The 18,751-nt window shown below is 41.5% G+C and overlaps 1 protein-coding gene across 1 annotated transcript; it reads left to right on the forward strand.

The window, feature by feature from the left end:
* Positions 1–17,679: 17,679 nt before the first annotated feature.
* Positions 17,680–18,339, forward strand: LOC145089260 (uncharacterized). Its single transcript, XM_079027720.1, has one exon. It carries the CDS (start codon positions 17,680–17,682, stop codon positions 18,337–18,339), a length of 660 nt encoding a protein of 219 aa, XP_078883846.1.
* The last annotated feature ends 412 nt before the right edge of the window (positions 18,340–18,751 follow it).

Raw genomic sequence — 18,751 nt, forward strand, 5'->3', positions numbered from 1 at the left:
TGTGATATTGAGTGATAAGTGTTAAGAAAGGTTTATAACATTCATCAAATGAGGAAAGTTGTGATGTCTTGGATAAGACAAAGACCAACTAGAACCTATTTATGAAGTGTTTTGATAAATGCTACACTAACTCTTGAATATTTTTTTTGTCAAGAAATGGTTATTGACAAGAGAATCTTATATGTCAAGGAGTCAGTGGGAGTCTTAATGGTCTTGAAAGGTTTCAAGAACAAATCAAATAAACCTTATCGATCATCACTAGCACACGAGTTGAGGTTTACAACCTATCGTGTTGACATTATTTTGTTTCTATGCCGTTCCAATTGAGTTGATTATGCATATGAGTTCTATGAGTTCTCGTTCGAATGCATAAAAGGCAAGGACCTTAATCAATGAAAGGTGCATTGATAGGAAAGGGTGAGCTTCTTAACTACTTGGAAGACATGGTGGGCAGCTGTGCTACCATAAGGCAAGAAATCAAGATTAAGAAAGTTCAGTCCATATGAGTTTGAATTTGTCGTAAACTTTGGTTTTAACAAATTCACATGGATAGGAACACATACACCATTAAAATCTAAGTGTCATAAGATTTCCTCTTTCATGAAAATGATTGTGAGGAAATGCTTTCACTAAGAAAGATTTTAAGAAGATAGTGATTTTAAAATCGCATTCTCGAATTCGATTATGGTTACGGTATCCCTTTCCATGATTTGAATTGTCAGGTTTGGCAATTAGTCTTAATTGTTTAGACACACATATGAACTATCTAAGGCAAAGGTGTATAAGAGGCCTTGATAAAAGATTATCAAAGCATTAAGTATTAGAAACATGGACTTAAGAAATTCAATAGGTATTGTTTTTCTTAAAGTTAAGATGTTTATGAATATATGTCTAAGCTAGTGGGAGCATAAGTGTTATGTTTTTATAATAATCATCATGATAGTGGGAGCATAAATGTTATGATTGTATGATTATTAAGGCACATATTGCAAGTTGGCAATATTAATTATAGAAAACAAGAGTCATTCTTTGCAAAGTTGTAAGGATGGAATAGTTGTTTTGCTATAATTATGGGAGAGAATATTATGCTTCATTTCAAATCTAAAGGCTTAGGTTGTGGAATGTTAATAATTTTAGTCAAAGGTATATAGTGTGTTCTTAAAATTTTGATTATGATTACGGCATTACTCTTCACAATTCGAATTTCGAGAACATAGCAAATGAAATATTATGGCGGAAGATTGATAAAGTATCAAATCTTTATGTAAGACATTATGCATTGTGTCCCATACGCTTCGGGTATAGGATCGATTGCAAATGCTATAATATTTGACCATTCTAAAATTTTCCAAATGTCTAGCGCATTTAGAGGGAAAAGGACAAGAATCGGTTTTGACTAAGATAATTAAACAACTATCAAAGGACAATCCAAAGTTCGCCGAGGATTGGTCGCTTGTGAGTAGTTGGAAGTATAGTATTGGAAAATATGGAAATGTTTCCATATTGGATGGACCATATCGACATTATTATGAATACATAAGATTCTATTAAGAATGAGTTGTCATATGGAAAATATGGAAACGTTTCCATATTGGGAGTTGGATATTGAAAATCTATGTCTAGATTAGAAACTTTTATGCAAAAGGATGTTCAAAGGAATGTACTTTGAGTGAGAGGCATCATATCTAAGGAATTGTCTTGTAACAATCTCAGATAGAGGACTTTGTAATTTCATTGGCAATAGTCTTTGTGACTTTGGTGCAGTGACATTACGAGAGGATCATTGCATAAAATGTTAGAATCTAACATATTCCATAAGTGGCAGGAATTCGATATTCTTTCACTTATGAAAAAGGATTAGGAGTTGTGAAATGAGAATGATTGGAAATGTGTTCAATTTGATCTATTTCACAAAGTAAGAACCATAGGTAAACATTGTGTGCATGCTAAGAGCATGAGACAAGTGTGATAATTCAAGTAAGAAGTTGATTAACCGAAACGACAAATAATGAGTAATCGATATGGTGATAAATAAAAGGTGTTTTATTTATACTCAAAGGTTTGAGGCCATATGGGATTAGTATTATTCTTGTGTTTCACTTTGCATGTTTTGACTTCCTGGATAATTTAATTGGTTAAGAACAGTCAAATTATTCGAACGGGCCACAGTCGTTCATATGTTGGAAGTAGGTATGAATAAAGACTGTCGTGAATTGGTGTGTGAATTGTCTAAAAAAGTATTAGACATAAGCAAATGTTTGCTGCAACGTTCATGAGTGCTTAGGAATGTGATTTGAGCATTGGATTAAACCCACGCTCACTTGGATCGCTCCATGAATTGTATCACGAGTGATTGGTGAGATGATAACATCTTATATTCTTGAAACCGAGATGTGTGAGTTGTATCTTGCAAATCGGTTGCACATTGATAATATGTAAACGCACCAGTAACTTGGTGTCATAAAACATATTGTTGTGTGTGATTCGGTGAGTGAGTGCAGGCGAGCATTGAATCAAATTTTATCCATTCCTTTTATCCGAAGTAGGATAAAAGCAATATCTTTGGGCCCCTCGATGATTTTGTGATGACAAACGTAAATGCTCGGTCGGGCTAGGGCTAATTTGATTTGTTCAAATAGTCAGTCGTCATAAATCGGAAGTCGAGAAATAGTAAAAAGAGAATCATTTGAAATCATGTCTCATACGATATCTAGAATGGAGGAATATATGCTCCCTTATCTAAACGACACGCGTATCTGATAGGATCAGAGTTGACAGCGGCTTTGGAAAGCTACGATTGCAGATCAGGATCTGAAGTCATACGCATAATAGTTATTAGACTTATCCAAGTGGGAGGCTATTGGATTAGTGTCTAAGTCCATAACTATTTTGGTATGTACTTGACCCGATGGTTCATGGTCCTTTTGGGTTGCCTTCACCAAAGCAACTTGATAGGATGAATTATGGAGAGAAAGGATTAAATATGATTTATTAATATATTATGAGAATAATATATTAAAGGAGAAATCATATTGTTTAATTAATATTAGTTAAGAATTAATTGGTAATTAGTTTTGTGACTAAAAGAGATTAATTAAACTTAAGGGACTGGAATTGTAATTATAAGATAATTGCAATTTGGGCTATGGATTGCCTTATATTAAGGAGTGGACGAATTCTATGGGGATTCCCATAAGAAATCGTCCAAGGCCTTAAGGAAAGGGATCCATGGGTTGCTTAGGGCTTAAGCATCCAAATTAGGGTTTCCTTGTTAGATAACCCTAATAGCCTCCTATATATAGATCCCTTATAACCCAAAAACGTGGCTAAGCATCCTTCTAGGGTTTCACACGTTTTAGGGCATCCTCCTTCATCTCTCCTCTTCATACTCTTGCTCTTGGTGTTTGTGAACCATTAGAGGAGTGACATTTGTGACTCTAAGCTTTCTAAAGTAAATACAAGGAGGAATTGGGATTGTTATTGCTACATAACAATCAAGGTAATATCTGAAACCCATTCTTATGTTAATATGATTACTTGTATGCTAGAATTAGGGTTTATAGTCTTGGATAACTTGCATGTACAATAGAGAAACCTAGATCCAAGCATTAGGGTTTGTATGAGCACATAGGATGTTCTTATGACCAAAACTCATCAGTGGTATCAGAGCCTAGATTGGTTTCTATTGTATTGATGCCTTGTATGTTGAAAAAATTCGTTTTTTGTGGTTCTGCTTGCTGAACTCGCTGAGTCTATAGATGAACTCGCCGAGTCCATGCTGACTCGACGAGTCCATGACTGACTCGACGAGTCGGCTGGTCAGAATGAGGGAAAACCGGGATTTCTTGCTATTTTTGCTTGAGGATACTTGCTTTATCATATTAGATCAATATAAATCCGATTTTTTGATATATATGACTATATTCTTGATCTAATTGAAGATATTTATCAATTAATAAAATTTTTGTTTCCTTTTGTGATAATTGATTAATTATTTTGATTAAATTGGTAAATTGTTTTGCAAGAAATCATTAAATAAATCAAATATGGATAATTATGTGATTAAATGTTAATTTAGATTATTTGTTATTTGATCCTTGTGTTATGAAATGTTTCATATTTTCCCCTTTAGGTTTTATAGTTTAAATTTGACCTCCAAAGTTTTGTTGTTTTGAAATTTAAATAGTTGAAACCCTAATGTTTTGAAAAAGGTTTCAAAACTTGCCCTCAAGTTTTGGAATTTAAATTTTGATTAATTGTTTAATTTCGATGTATATTTAAATTCTAAACCCTAATGTTCTGAAATGTTTCAAAACTTGCCCTCAAGTTTTGGAATTTAAAAGTTGATTAAAAGTTTAATTAGGAATGTTAAATTCTAAAACCCTAGTATTGTTTTGAAAAAGTTCAAATCACACCCTTATGGTTTTATTAACTAATTAAGGTGTATAATTAAAAGAGGTTTAATAAATTCATAAAAGTTTTGGTTTACAATTTAATTAAATTAAAAGTATGATTATTAAATTTGACCACCTAGTATTTTAAAAGTTGTAAAATACACCCTATACTATGTATAACATTAAAAGTCTAACATTATATATATGTATGAGTAAAGGTCAGTCTTACCGTTAGTAGGCCTCATTCACGAAGCTAGTCTATAAGGGGTGTTTAAGGAAATTGCCTATAAAATGGCGATTGAATGGGTATCCACTCTTACCCACCGCACTCTTGACTAGTGGAGGTTCGTTAGCCGAACGGGTAGGATAGGACGAAACCTTCCATTATAAGTATAATGAATTACAAAAGTAACTAAATGTTTTACAAATTCCCAATCTTAGTTACTTAGGCAAAAGTGAATTGATGCAATTCCATGAAATTACACTTTGTGCCCTTGCGAAGACGTTAGTGGAGCGTGTGTGGTTTACCGGCACACTAAATGGTTCTAAGTAAAGGTAGCAAAGGGTGACTCAATGTTTGTCATAGTTCGGTGGAGCGTGTGTGGTTTACCGGCACATCGAATAAGTGACTGTAACATGTGAGGGCACCATGTAAGTTTGCATGGTTATTCACACCCGCTTTGTGATCCTCGACATCCCAGTCACAAACTAGAGGGGCATATCGAGATTTAAACATGCCATTGAAATGTTCAATGAATATCAAAGGATCTAGGAGTTTGCATAGATGTAAAACTTAAATTTCTTTTTTCGTTTTTCATGGTGGAAATTAGTGAATCGTTATTCACTTACCTTCAAATGTTCTGCAATTTGGGTTACGGCATCCCTCTCCCGAGTTGTAGAATATTGTGTTGGGTCCTAGCCTTAGTATCTCATTTGGGAGATTTACTAAGGACTCAATCAATCAACTAACTTGAATTCGTTTTCTCCCGTTTTGTAGATGTCAAAGTTCGACAACTATGGTCTTCCCAAATCCCGTTGAACAAGCATTCCACATGAAGATGGTATTCCACGATTCGATCGAGGAACAAGAAATCATGCTTCACTTCCTCCTCCTCCTCCTCCAATTATTCTCCCTAACCCACAAGATCGAAGAATTGAAAGGTTCAATATCACTAAAGCCCTATTGGAAATGAAACATGAAGATGGTAAACCCGTGTGTGCTCACGTTCTAGGAATGAAATCACACATTGATAGGTTGATAATGTTGGGTGTGTCATTCCCGGATGAGTTGGCTGTGAATTGGGTTTTGCAGTCACTTCCTGAATCATATAACGAGTTCAAAAGAAAGTATTATATGATGGATCATGACGACAACCTCATTAACCTAACTTACATGCTCATTGCTGCTGAATCAGAAATGATTTGGCAAAGCAATGGAGCGTATTTGTTGGAAAAGTCAACCGACCATGCTTCTGAGGACGTTCTAAGAGAAGCGACCTGCGTTTGCTGCCAAAAGAAAGGGCGTTGGATAGAAGTCTGCCCCAAGAGCCTGAAGAGTCCAGAAGATGGGAGAGTCAAAGAGTATGGCCGCGCTTCAGGTAAAATCCACTATCTAACTTCGTTAAGTTCCTATTCATTGATTCAAAATACATGATGTGATAAGATTGCATTTGAATGTTTTGTAGGATCGGTGAAAAGAAAGGAAGCTTGGTGAAAGAGCAAGATGAATCTAATCACAAGAAATGGATCTTGATCGAATGGACTTGAAGATTAGATTTTGAGCTTAGATAGTTATGATAGAGTTGTTAGAAATTTTCTTTTGAAATACATAGTTTTCAATGGATTTTGCATTGTAAGGACAAATGTTTTCCACTGCTTTTATAAATAAAATAAATTTTGGTTTGACTTATTTATTTGTTTACTTCCTTGCAATGAAATCGTTGTGAAAATTGATGTTTGAATATTTCTACAACAAAATGGATATGATTCTTATTTATGGTGTTTATGGAAAAGTCAAGAATTTACCAAATAGGGAGAGTTTCTCATCGCCCAAGTTTCAATTGGACATAAACTTGGAATCATGCAACTTGGTTGCACGATGAATGAGAAATTTCATATTTGGAAATTAGACAAATTCATTGACAAAGTGTCAAGTGAAGGACTAGGAGATCGAGTACACAAAGTTGCGTGTTGATCAAGTCCACCATAAGAGTAACAAAGATATTCGTCGTGTTTTGCTAAAGGCTTAGTAAATATGATTATACTTATAAGATTAAGTGTAACTCGGAATTGATTAAAAAAGGGTTTAAATCAATAGCAAAACGAATAAGAAGAATCAAGTAGGCAGAAAGATAAAAGTTTCTCCATTCTAAGAAGAAGGGAGAGTACCTTTTATGCTTTATGATAGGTCTTAATGATTAAGAACCATATCTCAATTCATCCTCTAAGTGAGTCTTAGTACAATTGTATGGTTAAGAAGAGGAATCAAGGATTGAAGAAATGGTTAAATCAAGAAGTCAATCATACTGCGTTCCAAAACAAGTCTTAAAGTTAAGATTGTGATATTGAGTGATAAGTGTTAAGAAAGGTTTATAACATTCATCAAATGAGGAAAGTTGTGATGTCTTGGATAAGACAAAGACCAACTAGAACCTATTTATGAAGTGTTTTGATAAATGCTACACTAACTCTTGAATATTTTTTTTGTCAAGAAATGGTTATTGACAAGAGAATCTTATATGTCAAGGAGTCAGTGGGAGTCTTAATGGTCTTGAAAGGTTTCAAGAACAAATCAAATAAACCTTATCGATCATCACTAGCACACGAGTTGAGGTTTACAACCTATCGTGTTGACATTATTTTGTTTCTATGCCGTTCCAATTGAGTTGATTATGCATATGAGTTCTATGAGTTCTCTTTCGAATGCATAAAAGGCAAGGACCTTAATCAATGAAAGGTGCATTGATAGGAAAGGGTGAGCTTCTTAACTACTTGGAAGACATGGTGGGCAGCTGTGCTACCATAAGGCAAGAAATCAAGATTAAGAAAGTTCAGTCCATATGAGTTTGAATTTGTCGTAAACTTTGGTTTTAACAAATTCACATGGATAGGAACACATACACCATTAAAATCTAAGTGTCATAAGATTTCCTCTTTCATGAAAATGATTGTGAGGAAATGCTTTCACTAAGAAAGATTTTAAGAAGATAGTGATTTTAAAATCGCATTCTCGAATTCGATTATGGTTACGGTATCCCTTTCCATGATTTGAATTGTCAGGTTTGGCAATTAGTCTTAATTGTTTAGACACACATATGAACTATCTAAGGCAAAGGTGTATAAGAGGCCTTGATAAAAGATTATCAAAGCATTAAGTATTAGAAACATGGACTTAAGAAATTCAATAGGTATTGTTTTTCTTAAAGTTAAGATGTTTATGAATACATGTCTAAGCTAGTGGGAGCATAAGTGTTATGTTTTTATAATAATCATCATGATAGTGGGAGCATAAATGTTATGATTGTATGATTATTAAGGCACATATTGCAAGTTGGCAATATTAATTATAGAAAACAAGAGTCATTCTTTGCAAAGTTGTAAGGATGGAATAGTTGTTTTGCTATAATTAAGGGAGAGAATATTATGCTTCATTTCAAATCTAAAGGCTTAGGTTGTGGAATGTTAATAATTTTAGTCAAAGGTATATAGTGTGTTCTTAAAATTTCGATTATGATTACGGTATTCCTTTTCACAATTCGAATTTTGAGAACATAGCAAATGAAATATTATGGCGGAAGATTGATAAAGTATCAAATCTTTATGTAAGACATTGTGCATTGTCTCCCAGGTCACCGTGGCAAGCTCTGCAGAAGAAAAGTGCGCTGTCACAAACTCCACCAGTCCTTCGCCCCCAAGTGAAGTTGGTTCAACATGAACCGAACTCTCAGATGCTCCGGACAAGAACACGTATAGAAGCATCCCTCAATATCATAAATCCATCACATCGCAGCGATCGGATCTTGCATCCCATAAAACTCTTGTGGCTTCGTATTGCTGAACTCTCAGTATAACAACGAGTCACCCCCTGTGGCCTCGCCGCAGCAACGGCTGCGGTGGCCGCAACAACAGCAGCATTAGTAAGATCAGCATAACGCTCATCAAAGGTCTCGATCAGAGTAGTCTTGATAGACCGAAACATCTCTGGTATCTCAGCTCGGATGGCAGCAACCACCTCCTCGTGAATTAGTCTGCGGATCTCCTCATCGCTAACACCACTAATCTTAGATGTGTGGCGTGTCCTAACCATGATGTCTCTCTGAAATACAACACAAAATATCAGAGACTCGCTCGAGTGTACACACATCCGATACTGATCCGGTGCCTTCGGTAGTACGGGCCCAATACTACCGTCCACACCGCATAAGTATTCACCCCAAGTCCTCCACCTAGGATCCCAAGTCCTAAGTACTCTACTCTCTCCATGCATAGTCTACTCTCTAGCAGATTTCTCATAAGCTCCTCGTTGCTATCTACTCACTCTCAAGCATCTCCTAGCAGCAAAACCCCTAGGCTAAGGCATCACAAATCAGGCCACTCTAGTCCTAATAAGAATACCTAGCCTAATCTAGCATGCATATCATATCATAACAAATCTCATAACTCATAGTGTAAGGGTATTTTGGGAAATCACCGTTCGGGCGCTGGCTGATCGTACACACTGCTCTGCTCTGTTCCTTCAAAAACTTTTTACTCTTTGAGAAATACTTTGTGATTTTAATTTGAAAATCTCTCAAATCCTCAGTTTGAGTTCAGATACGCCCGAAGGTGCACCCGAATCCCTCAAACCAAGACTCTGATACCAACTTTTAAAGCCCAAAATTTTCAAACAATTTTTCACAATTTCAAAAACATACTTTCATTCATAAATATTATAAAATGTCATTTTATCACATATCAATCCATAGTAGCACATCCCAAGATCATAATATATAAAAACTCCTCATGTGTGTACTGATCATGCCGGCGCCTTCCCGCGATCCTCACTGGTACCTAAAACACATAACACAACACTGTAAGCATAAATGCTTATTGAGTACCCCATAATACCACACACAACACATATTAGCCACTCGAGGCTATAACTTTGTATGACCCTCTATTCAATGTGTCTGAGTGGGACCCTCCAGTCCCATATCTCTGTGGACCTTCTAGTCCTAACTCTGTGGACCTCTCGGTCCTAACTCTATAAACTCTGAATCATACATAGCACAAATCACATAGAAATCACATCATACAAAATCATACAAGATACTCTGTCACATAACTCTAATTACCACTCTTTGGTAAAGTATAGTGAGAAGACTCACCTCGGGTAGCTCGGTAATCTCGAACTCGGTAAAAATCTGGTCTAGCCTCCGCCTAATCACATGGAATAAGCACTCTAATCAATACAAGTCTCAAGGCTAGACTATTCCCTCTCTTAGCACTCTTAGAAGGGTAAAAGACCATTTTGCCCCTCTCATGGCTCAAAGAGCCTAAAGTTGACCAAACCCTAAAAGTCAACAAAAGTCAACTCTCCGGGTTACGCTGCGCGTACCAAACCTGTACGCTGGGCGTACCCGACGACCTCACAGAAACGGGGAACGCGACCCCTTACACCAGGCGTACTAGGATTATGCCCCGCATAACTCCCAGTTTGAGACTCCTTAGCTTCTGGGGTCTTAAACAGTTAAGACATACGTCTAACTTTCAGATCTGACCATTTCTAAGCCTCTTAATCCATAAAGTTGGTGATTTTAAGCCTTTACATGGCTGGACAAGTCACCAACACCCATAACATTTCATTTCCAACCCTAGAAAGACTCACAACTCAAGCATGACCCCATAACAACGACCAAGTTGGGATTTTTATGGATCTACAACACAAATATCACTGAAATGGGAAAAATCTAGGTCCATGGAGTCCCTTACACTCATAAAGTCTCCACCATTGGGACTTTTAACCCTAGAAATGGTCCTAGCAACACCAAACCAAAATAAAGAGGAAATTTTTGAGCTTTATACCTCTAGATGAAGCTCCTCCCCCTGAAGAACTCAGATCCAAACTTACACTTCAAGCCCTAGCCCTCACAAGCTCCTCTCCTTCTTCTTCACTAACACACAAGGCACTTTTAGCTCAAAACACTCACACACAAGCTTTAGAACGAAGGAAATGCTCTCTTAGGGTTTCACTCTCTGATATGGTGGCTGAGGATAAAGCCTTAGCATTCCTTATATAGTGTACAAGCCAAATATTAGGGGTTTGCATCTGGGCCCGCTACGCCCAACATAACCCTGGGTACGCCCAGCGTACCTAGGCGAGTCCGCGTCCAAATTAAGCGCATGAGTACGCGCAACGTACTCTCCAGTATGCCCAACGTACTCATTTGCTACAAATTCCACTCAAGAGCTAATCTTGACAACTTGACAAAAGAGAAGGGTTAAATAGCTTTACCCGAATTTCGGGATGTTACAATTATATAGGTGTTATGATCAGAACTATTAATTTAATGAAAGATTATAGATTTACTTCATAAATAACATTATGAGAAAATATTCTTTAACATAGAATACATCTTTTTAGAACGTGAATGTGAACATCCATTAAACGATAAGTAAATGTAACATCCCATTTTAAAGGGATTAATTATATAATAAATCAGGAACCCGGGAAGTTATTATTATTATTTGTATATTGTTAGAGCTCAGAAATTTAAATAATAATTAGTTAGGTGTTGGTCTCGAGGATTAATTATCACAATTTTTGGAGTTGGGGGTTAAAAGTGCAAGTCATGGACTTAATTCGAAAAGGATTTCAGAAGCTAGGGTCCGTTTGGTAATAATGGATTTAAATTGAAAAGATTTGAAGGCTTAAGGGACTTATTGGTAATATAGGGATCTATTATGAAAGGAATATATGGGATCAGGGTTTAAAAGGTAAATTTTGGATTGATGCTGAAAATTATATGGGGAGGAGGGACCAAAAGTGTATTTTTGGCAGGGTAGTTTAGTTTGGAGTTACGGGATATATCTGATCCCTCATTCTCTCGTCAAAGGGGGCAGCCAAAGAACCCAAACCCTAGATCGTGATTTCCACAGCCACCCCTACCCTTTGAGACTCCTTCTCCATCCCTTCTTCTTACTGTTTGCCGCCACTGCTCTCTCGCCGCCGCCCTCCCGTTTCGTTTTCCCGATCAGCAAGGCTGCTAGCGACATTTCTACAACCGGACTTTGAGGGCTGCCGGGAAACCAACGAAGAGTGACTATTGCTACCTCGTTGCTGTGACTCCGACGAACGGACGAGACCGACGCAACCGCCTGCCTCCATCCTTATTCCTCTTCCGTTCACCGGTATCCTGCCGCCATGGTTCCTGCCACGCCATTGAAGACCCAGCTGAGTCCAGCTCCGCCATAGCCGGCTGATGGCGCCGCTCTCTCTCTCTCTCTCTCTCGCTCTCTCTCTCTCTCCTTCCTCCTTCGTTCTACCACCGCTGTTGTTGCCCGTTTCTTGTGTTGTTGCTGTTGCAACCCACCTCAGTTGGTGTTGGGTTCATTTTCCAGGCATACGGATGTATATTCATGTATTGTGATGAGACAAGGCCGCCGAAGGGTCCCTTGGCCGGAGATCCGAAGAACAAAACCCCACCGCCACCACCGTAGGGTGGTGGCTGCCACCGTGTATAGCCACCTGCCGCCACAAGGTGGCTATGTGTGCGTGTGTTATTTTATGAGTGTGTGGGTTATTGGATGTTATTGTAAAATTGTATTGTAATAGAATAGGAATAATGAAAAGAAAAGCTCAAACCACCACCGTAGGGTGGTGGCTGCCGCCTCCTGCCGCCACCGGCCGCCGTGTCGGGTGGCGGTGTGCCTTGTTTGGTTTGTGACTCGTTTGGATGTTTGGGCAAGGGACTACTAAACCCTAATGGGCCAAAAAGAAAACCCTAGTGGGCCCAATGAGAGCTTAATGGGCACAATGAAGCCATAATGAACCTAAAAGCCCAACAAATTGATAAATGGGATAGTAATTGGGTTGAAAACCCTAATTTTGAGAATTAATCGAGACACACACACGGGAGACTCGTACTATGGGCTCGGGGGCATTCCAGTTACGGGCTAAGGGAGACTCGTACTATGGGCTCGTGGGTATTGCAGTCTGTAGGGCTGTGGACCCGTTATGTACTGTTTTATTCAGTTTGTTATGATATGATTATGTGGAATGTATGTGTATCGGTATTTTGGGGGTAATTCACTAAGCTTTCGGGCTTACAGTTTCAGTTTATTGTTTCAGGTGCATCAGTGGATCGTGGCAAGGCAAAGGCGTGATCGTACAACTCCTCACTTTTTATGACTTTGTTTCTGGGATACTCTGATATTAAACTATTTTGAAAACATTTTTTATAATGCCTAATGGGTTTTGAATTGTTTTAAAAGTTTTAAATTGGCTTGAAATTTATTGGGTGTTACAAGTTGGTATGAGAGCCTTGGTTTGAGTGAATTGGAGGAACACTCGTGTGACTCCAGTCTCAAATCAAGGAAAAGATTTTCAAAATGAATTCTAAAATGGTTTTCAAAATAAGTAAAGGAGGATGCAGGGAGTACGATCAGCCGAAGCCAGTAAGTAGACCCCAAAATACCATACAAGTTATTTGATTATGATATATGTTAGAACATCATGTTAGTACTAGGCTAGGGATCTTCAGGAATTGCATGATAGAATTGTCTGATTACATGATGCCTGCTAGCCAAGGGTCTCCTTTATATGAGATTGACATCATTACTGTAGTTGCTTAGTGTATGCATCACGGTTATACATAACTAAGATCTTATAGCCTAAGAATGTTTGACATGGCCTTATGTTCTGTTCTTGTTTGATTGGGAGCTTAGGGTAGGATTGGATATTCGAAAGTCTATAGGGTCCAGCGTTATGTATGGCTAGCATACACTAGTGCTGCAGGGTTGGTGGAAGTTTCATGGATGGGTGGGTTTTGTGAGGCCGGGAGGCCAGTTATGAGATATTTAGCATTCCTCTAGCAGTGAGGATTGAGCGTTCGTTATTGATGACGTGCCTAGGGCAGCACCACAGAAGCATCAGCCGGATATGCCAGCCGGGCCTAGCCCAGCAGGCTTAGTGTCCGCTGGGGCTCCCAGGAGTAGAAGGCACAGACGAAAGGCTCGCGCACGCCAACCGGACCCGGCCCAGCAGGGTTAGTGACCGCTGGTATCCTTGGGAGCGAAACGCACAGGCAAAAGGCTCGCGCTCGCCTAGAGACGCTCCCAGCTCCAAGACAAAAGAAACGGTCATGAGACAGGTAGGAGGATCGCCCCATTACCGTCAGAGCCAATAAGACCGCCCTAACGGTTAAAGGCACACGACTCTCCAATCAGCGCCCCTGGTCCTGTCTCCTGAAAAAGCGATCTTGTCTGGTACGGATTAGGCAAGGAGCTAGGTATAAAAGGGTACACTCTCAGACCTACGAGGTAAGTTCTAGGGATCCCTACCGGAGAATATACACATACCCTAAACACCCTCTAACTTGACCGTCGGAGCGTTCTTCCGGGAGCCCCTCCCGGAAAGCGGCTGACGGCCTTTGTTCTTTGTGATCTTGCAGTGATAACTGAACGCCGGAGAACACCAGGTGGATAGAACAGGAGCAAGGTCACATCATTTGGCGCCATCCGTTTATGAGACGAAGAACACAAACAAAAAGCACAAAAGTAAATGTCAATGGCGTCCAACGGCAGTGAGGGACGACCGGTCAGTCCCATACGTCCCATGACGACGTTGGGTGAAACACCACCGCCTACAATGGTCAACAGGGCCATTTTGGGTGAAGAAAGTTCTACAATGGTTGTCGGCAATGTTCCACAACTGTCGTTCTCCCAGCAAGGAACGGCAACGGTGGGGCCATTTCCGTCTACACAACTTCAGATGCCACCATTCCTTGCACCGCCGACACAGCAGGCACAACTGCTCCACCCAGCAACATTTCCGTCGAACCACGTTTCCAACACCTCGTCGTCGTTTACAACACCGTCGTCATTCCAGCTGATGGGTGGACAGAGTTCAACGACCGTGTTGCCGCCGCTGGCGCAAGCCATGATAAACCACCCAACATCCATCTACCCAATGGCCAGTGCTTGGACCGGACCAGCTATACCCGCCAACGGCAGCCTGCAACACCCGGTAACGATCAGTGTTGTTACTCCTATACACCCTTTCTCTGCCAGTCACCCTTTCCAGCTACCCTTCCAGCCATACCCTTTCTACGGACCAAGTCCTGGCTACCTTACACCGCCACCGCATGGCATGAACCATTAGTATCAGTAGGGACCGACGATTGTCCCAGGCCAAGATGGTTTTTCCCGTAGTGTAACGTCCCCGTTTGTCAAAGAGCTGTTGGATTATGAAATACCAAACACAGTAAATCTCCCGACACTCAAAACGTACAATGGAACCACCGACTCGGACAGCCACATCGACACATACGAATGGACGATGACGTCGTTGAAGCTTAATGAGAAGTTCTGGTGTACATACTTCCCGACGACTCTCGATGGCAACGCCGGTACATGGTTCAAGACGTTACCACCGGGCAGCATTTCAAACTTTGCTTAGCTCAAGTACCTCTTCCTCACCAACTTCATGCAGCTACGTAAGTACAAGGGAGATTCTCATTCAATCACAAGCTGTAAGCAGAAAGAGGGGGAAACTGTACGAGAATACTGCACAAGGTTCATAAACGCTACACTGGACGTGCCAGGGCATGACGAAGTGCTCATAGTCGGCGCCTTCACATGGGGACTCCTTCCAGGCCCCTTGTCACAAAAACTCATGGGAAAGAAACCCCTGACACGGTCCGAATTGAAGGAAAGGGTGGAACGATATTTGAGGCAGGAAGACGGCGAAGCAACCAAGCAAGATTACCTAAATGCTATGGCGACCAAACATCACAACCCGACTCACATGGATTTTCGGGGGGGGGGGGGGAATAGGCACTATGGCCAGGCAAGAAGAACACAGACGTGCTTTCGACCATTCGCCAAGGACGATAGACGCAGCCGCCGCCCAGAAGTGTATGCGGTGTCTGAGAAACAGCAGCCGGCCAGGTCACCCAAGAGCCGATAATGTGAGTATCACAAGAGTAAGACTCACGATACGGCCAACTGTTCGGTACTAAAGAAAGAGATGGAAGAAAAGCAACTCAAAGGAGATCTGGTGGAAGTAGCACGAAGCCTGCGCTCCAAGTTCGACGCTGAAAACGCCAAAGGTACACCCCACGAAGGCACCCAGCCCAAGGAAATATTCATGATACGCAGTAAGAGAAGCAGGGAAGAGGAACGGGGGAGAGAGGAGACCGCCAAACCTTCGGCACGCACGCCCACGTTCTCCGTGCAAGACCCCCGACCAGAAGGATGGAGGGGCGACGACCCGTTGGTGATACAAGCCTCCATCAGAGACGTAACCATACATAGGGTCTATGTCGACACCGGGAGTTCGGCGGACATCATCTATGAGCATTGCTTCCGACTCCTCCCAGACCGCTGGAAGGATAACTTACGACCCACGACGGGGAGGCTGGTAGGATTCATAGGTCATAGCCTATGGCCGTTGGGCACAATCCACCCCCCTGACCATTACTAGCCATGAAAAACAGCGAAAGAAAACCACCTTGATAAACTTTGTGGTCATCCGACACTCGGCAGAGCACAACATCATCCTGGGAAGAACAACCCTCTTGAAGCTGGGGGCAGTGCATCAACTATGCATGGGATCATGAAATTTGACACCCCAATGGGTGCGGCTACAGTGTTGGTCACTCCACCCAAAGAATTGCAATGCTACACAGTCATGAAGCCGACATAAATAACCAAAGAGACAAAGAGACCCAAGCGCAACCCCGGGAAAGGGAAGGAAATAATCAATGATAGACACCCCGATCAGCCAGTTAGCGTTGGATACAATCTTCCAACCCGCACAAGAAGAGCGCTGATCGACTTACTCAAACGATACAAACATGTGTTCGCATGGGCCCCAACAAACATGGTAGGGGTGGAAAGGAAGGTCATCGAGCACAAGCTTGTAATTAAACCAGGCGTGAAGGAGGTTAAGCAAAAAAGGAGAATCCAAGAGGAGACCGTAATAGGGAAATTAATACGGAAGTGGCCAAGTTGGTAGAAGCTGGGATAGTGCGGGAGGCAATATTCCCGATGTGGATTGCGAACCCAGTTATGGTCCTCAAGCAAGACGGGTCGTGGCGTATATGCATCAATTTTTCTGACTTAAACAAGGCATGCCCTAAAGATTGTTACCCTCTTCCATAGATTGACCAGAAGGTGGAGTCGAGGATTTAAGTTAAAGTGCTTCCTGGATGCATACAAAGGGTATCACTAGATCTTGATGAGCAAAGAAGATGAGGAGAAAACAGCCTTCTACACGGATCATGGCACTTTTTGCTACACCAAGATGCCTTTCGGCCTAAAGAATGCAGGGGCCACATATCAGCGCCTGGTCGACTCAATATTTGCTAAGCAGATCGGGAGAAACATTGAGGTATATGTGGACGATATGGTGATAAAGAGCCCACATGAAGACAAGATGTTACAGGATATTGAAGAAACTTTCCAAACCCTGGAGAAAGTGAAGATGAAACTGAATCCAGCCAAATATACGTTTGGGGTGGAAGAAGGTCAGTTCCTGGGGTACTACGTCACCAAGCGAGGTATCCAGCCCAGCCCGTACAAAGTCGATGAGTTCATTGAGACACCAACGCCGAGCTCCCTCAGGGATGTGCAGGGTCTGAATGGAAAACTCACAGCTCTAAGTAGGTTCATTTCGAAATCCACTGACAAAGCCATGCCGTTATTTCACACATTGAAGGGTTGCATTGAGAAGAGCAATTTCCGGTGGACGAATGAAGCAGAAAAAGCGCTTCAAAGAATCAAGGAATCGCTACAGGAATTACCCACGCTGGCTAGTCCGGTCCCTGGAGAGACGCTGCAAGTATACCTCTCGACATCAGGGGAAGCGATATCTGCAGCATTGACTGTAGAAAGAGAAGGGTAGAAGAGACTGGTATACTTCGTTAGCAGAGCGCTGCAAGGACCAGAACTCAAATATCCCACGCTGGAGAGGCTGGTCTTGGCACTCATTTATGCGGCTCGGCGACTAAGGCGATACTTTCAAGCACACCAGATCGAGGTGCTCACGAGTTATCCCATCAAACAGATACTGCTCAAGCCGGAGATGTCGGGCCGGCTAGTAAAGTGGGCGATTGAATTGGGAGAGCACGACATAAAATACCACCCAAGGACAAGTATCAAGGGACAGGCGTTAGCCGATTTCTTGCTAGAAATTCCGGATGGCGGGGACCCGTCCAAAGAAAAAGTGTGGGCAGTTGAGGGGGCCCCAGCCGGCAACAATTCATGGACCTTGTATATGGACGGGGCGTCCAGTAGAGAAGGATCAGGGGCGGTCTTGATCTTAACTAGCCCAGAAGGAGAAGAGGTAACCTACGCCCTCCGTTTCGATTTCCACACGTCAAACAATGAAGCAGAATACGAGGCGCTGCTGGCCGGATTACGCCTAGCCAAGCGGATGGGGGCGAAAGCTGTAACGGCCCTAACCGACTCGATGCTAGCGGCAAACCAGGTTAATGGGAGTTTCGAAGTGAGAGATCAGAGGATGGGAAAATATGTAAAGATGGTGAAGCAATTGGTAGGATCGTTCGGGCAGTTTACGATCAAGCAGATACCCAGGAGTGAAAACAAGAGGGCAGATGCTCTGAGTAAGTTGGCATCTACATGCTTCGACCATTTGTCAAAGAAGGTCCTGGTAGAAGTACTCCGCGACAGAAGTATAGACGAGCAGCAAGTGAACGTTCTAGCCCCAGCCGGACCCACGTAGATGACACCGTTCAGGGAATACTTGCAAAGCGGAATATTGCCAGAGGATCATGGCGAAGCTAGGAAGATACATATAAAAGCTCCTTCATATGCAATGGTTAACGGAGAATTATACAAAAAAGGGTTCACGACGCCATGGCTGAAGTGTGTGGACCAAGTCAAAGGGAGAGAATTGCTACAGGAGGCACACTCAGTCCAGGTAGGTGCACATGAGGGGGCACGGGCCTTGACGGGCAAGGTGTTGCGAATGGGGGTATATTGGCCAATGATACAACAAGATGCGATAGAAACGACCAGGAAATGTGGGCAGTGTCAGTCCTATGCCCCAGTTCAAGCAAATCCCTCGGTGCCGCTACATAACATATCCAGCCCATGGCCTTTCTACCAATGGGGCATAGATATAGTGGGTCTAT

The sequence above is a fragment of the Lactuca serriola genome, chromosome 2 (genome assembly GCF_051521515.1).
Source record: "Lactuca serriola cultivar US96UC23 chromosome 2, Lser_US96UC23_V15, whole genome shotgun sequence".
Classification (NCBI taxonomy): Eukaryota; Viridiplantae; Streptophyta; class Magnoliopsida; order Asterales; family Asteraceae; genus Lactuca; species Lactuca serriola.

Bases quoted from the DNA above. Each gene is read 5' to 3' on its own strand.
- LOC145089260 (XM_079027720.1), top strand. From the start codon at position 17,680: ATGTCGGGCCGGCTAGTAAAGTGGGCGATTGAATTGGGAGAGCACGAC.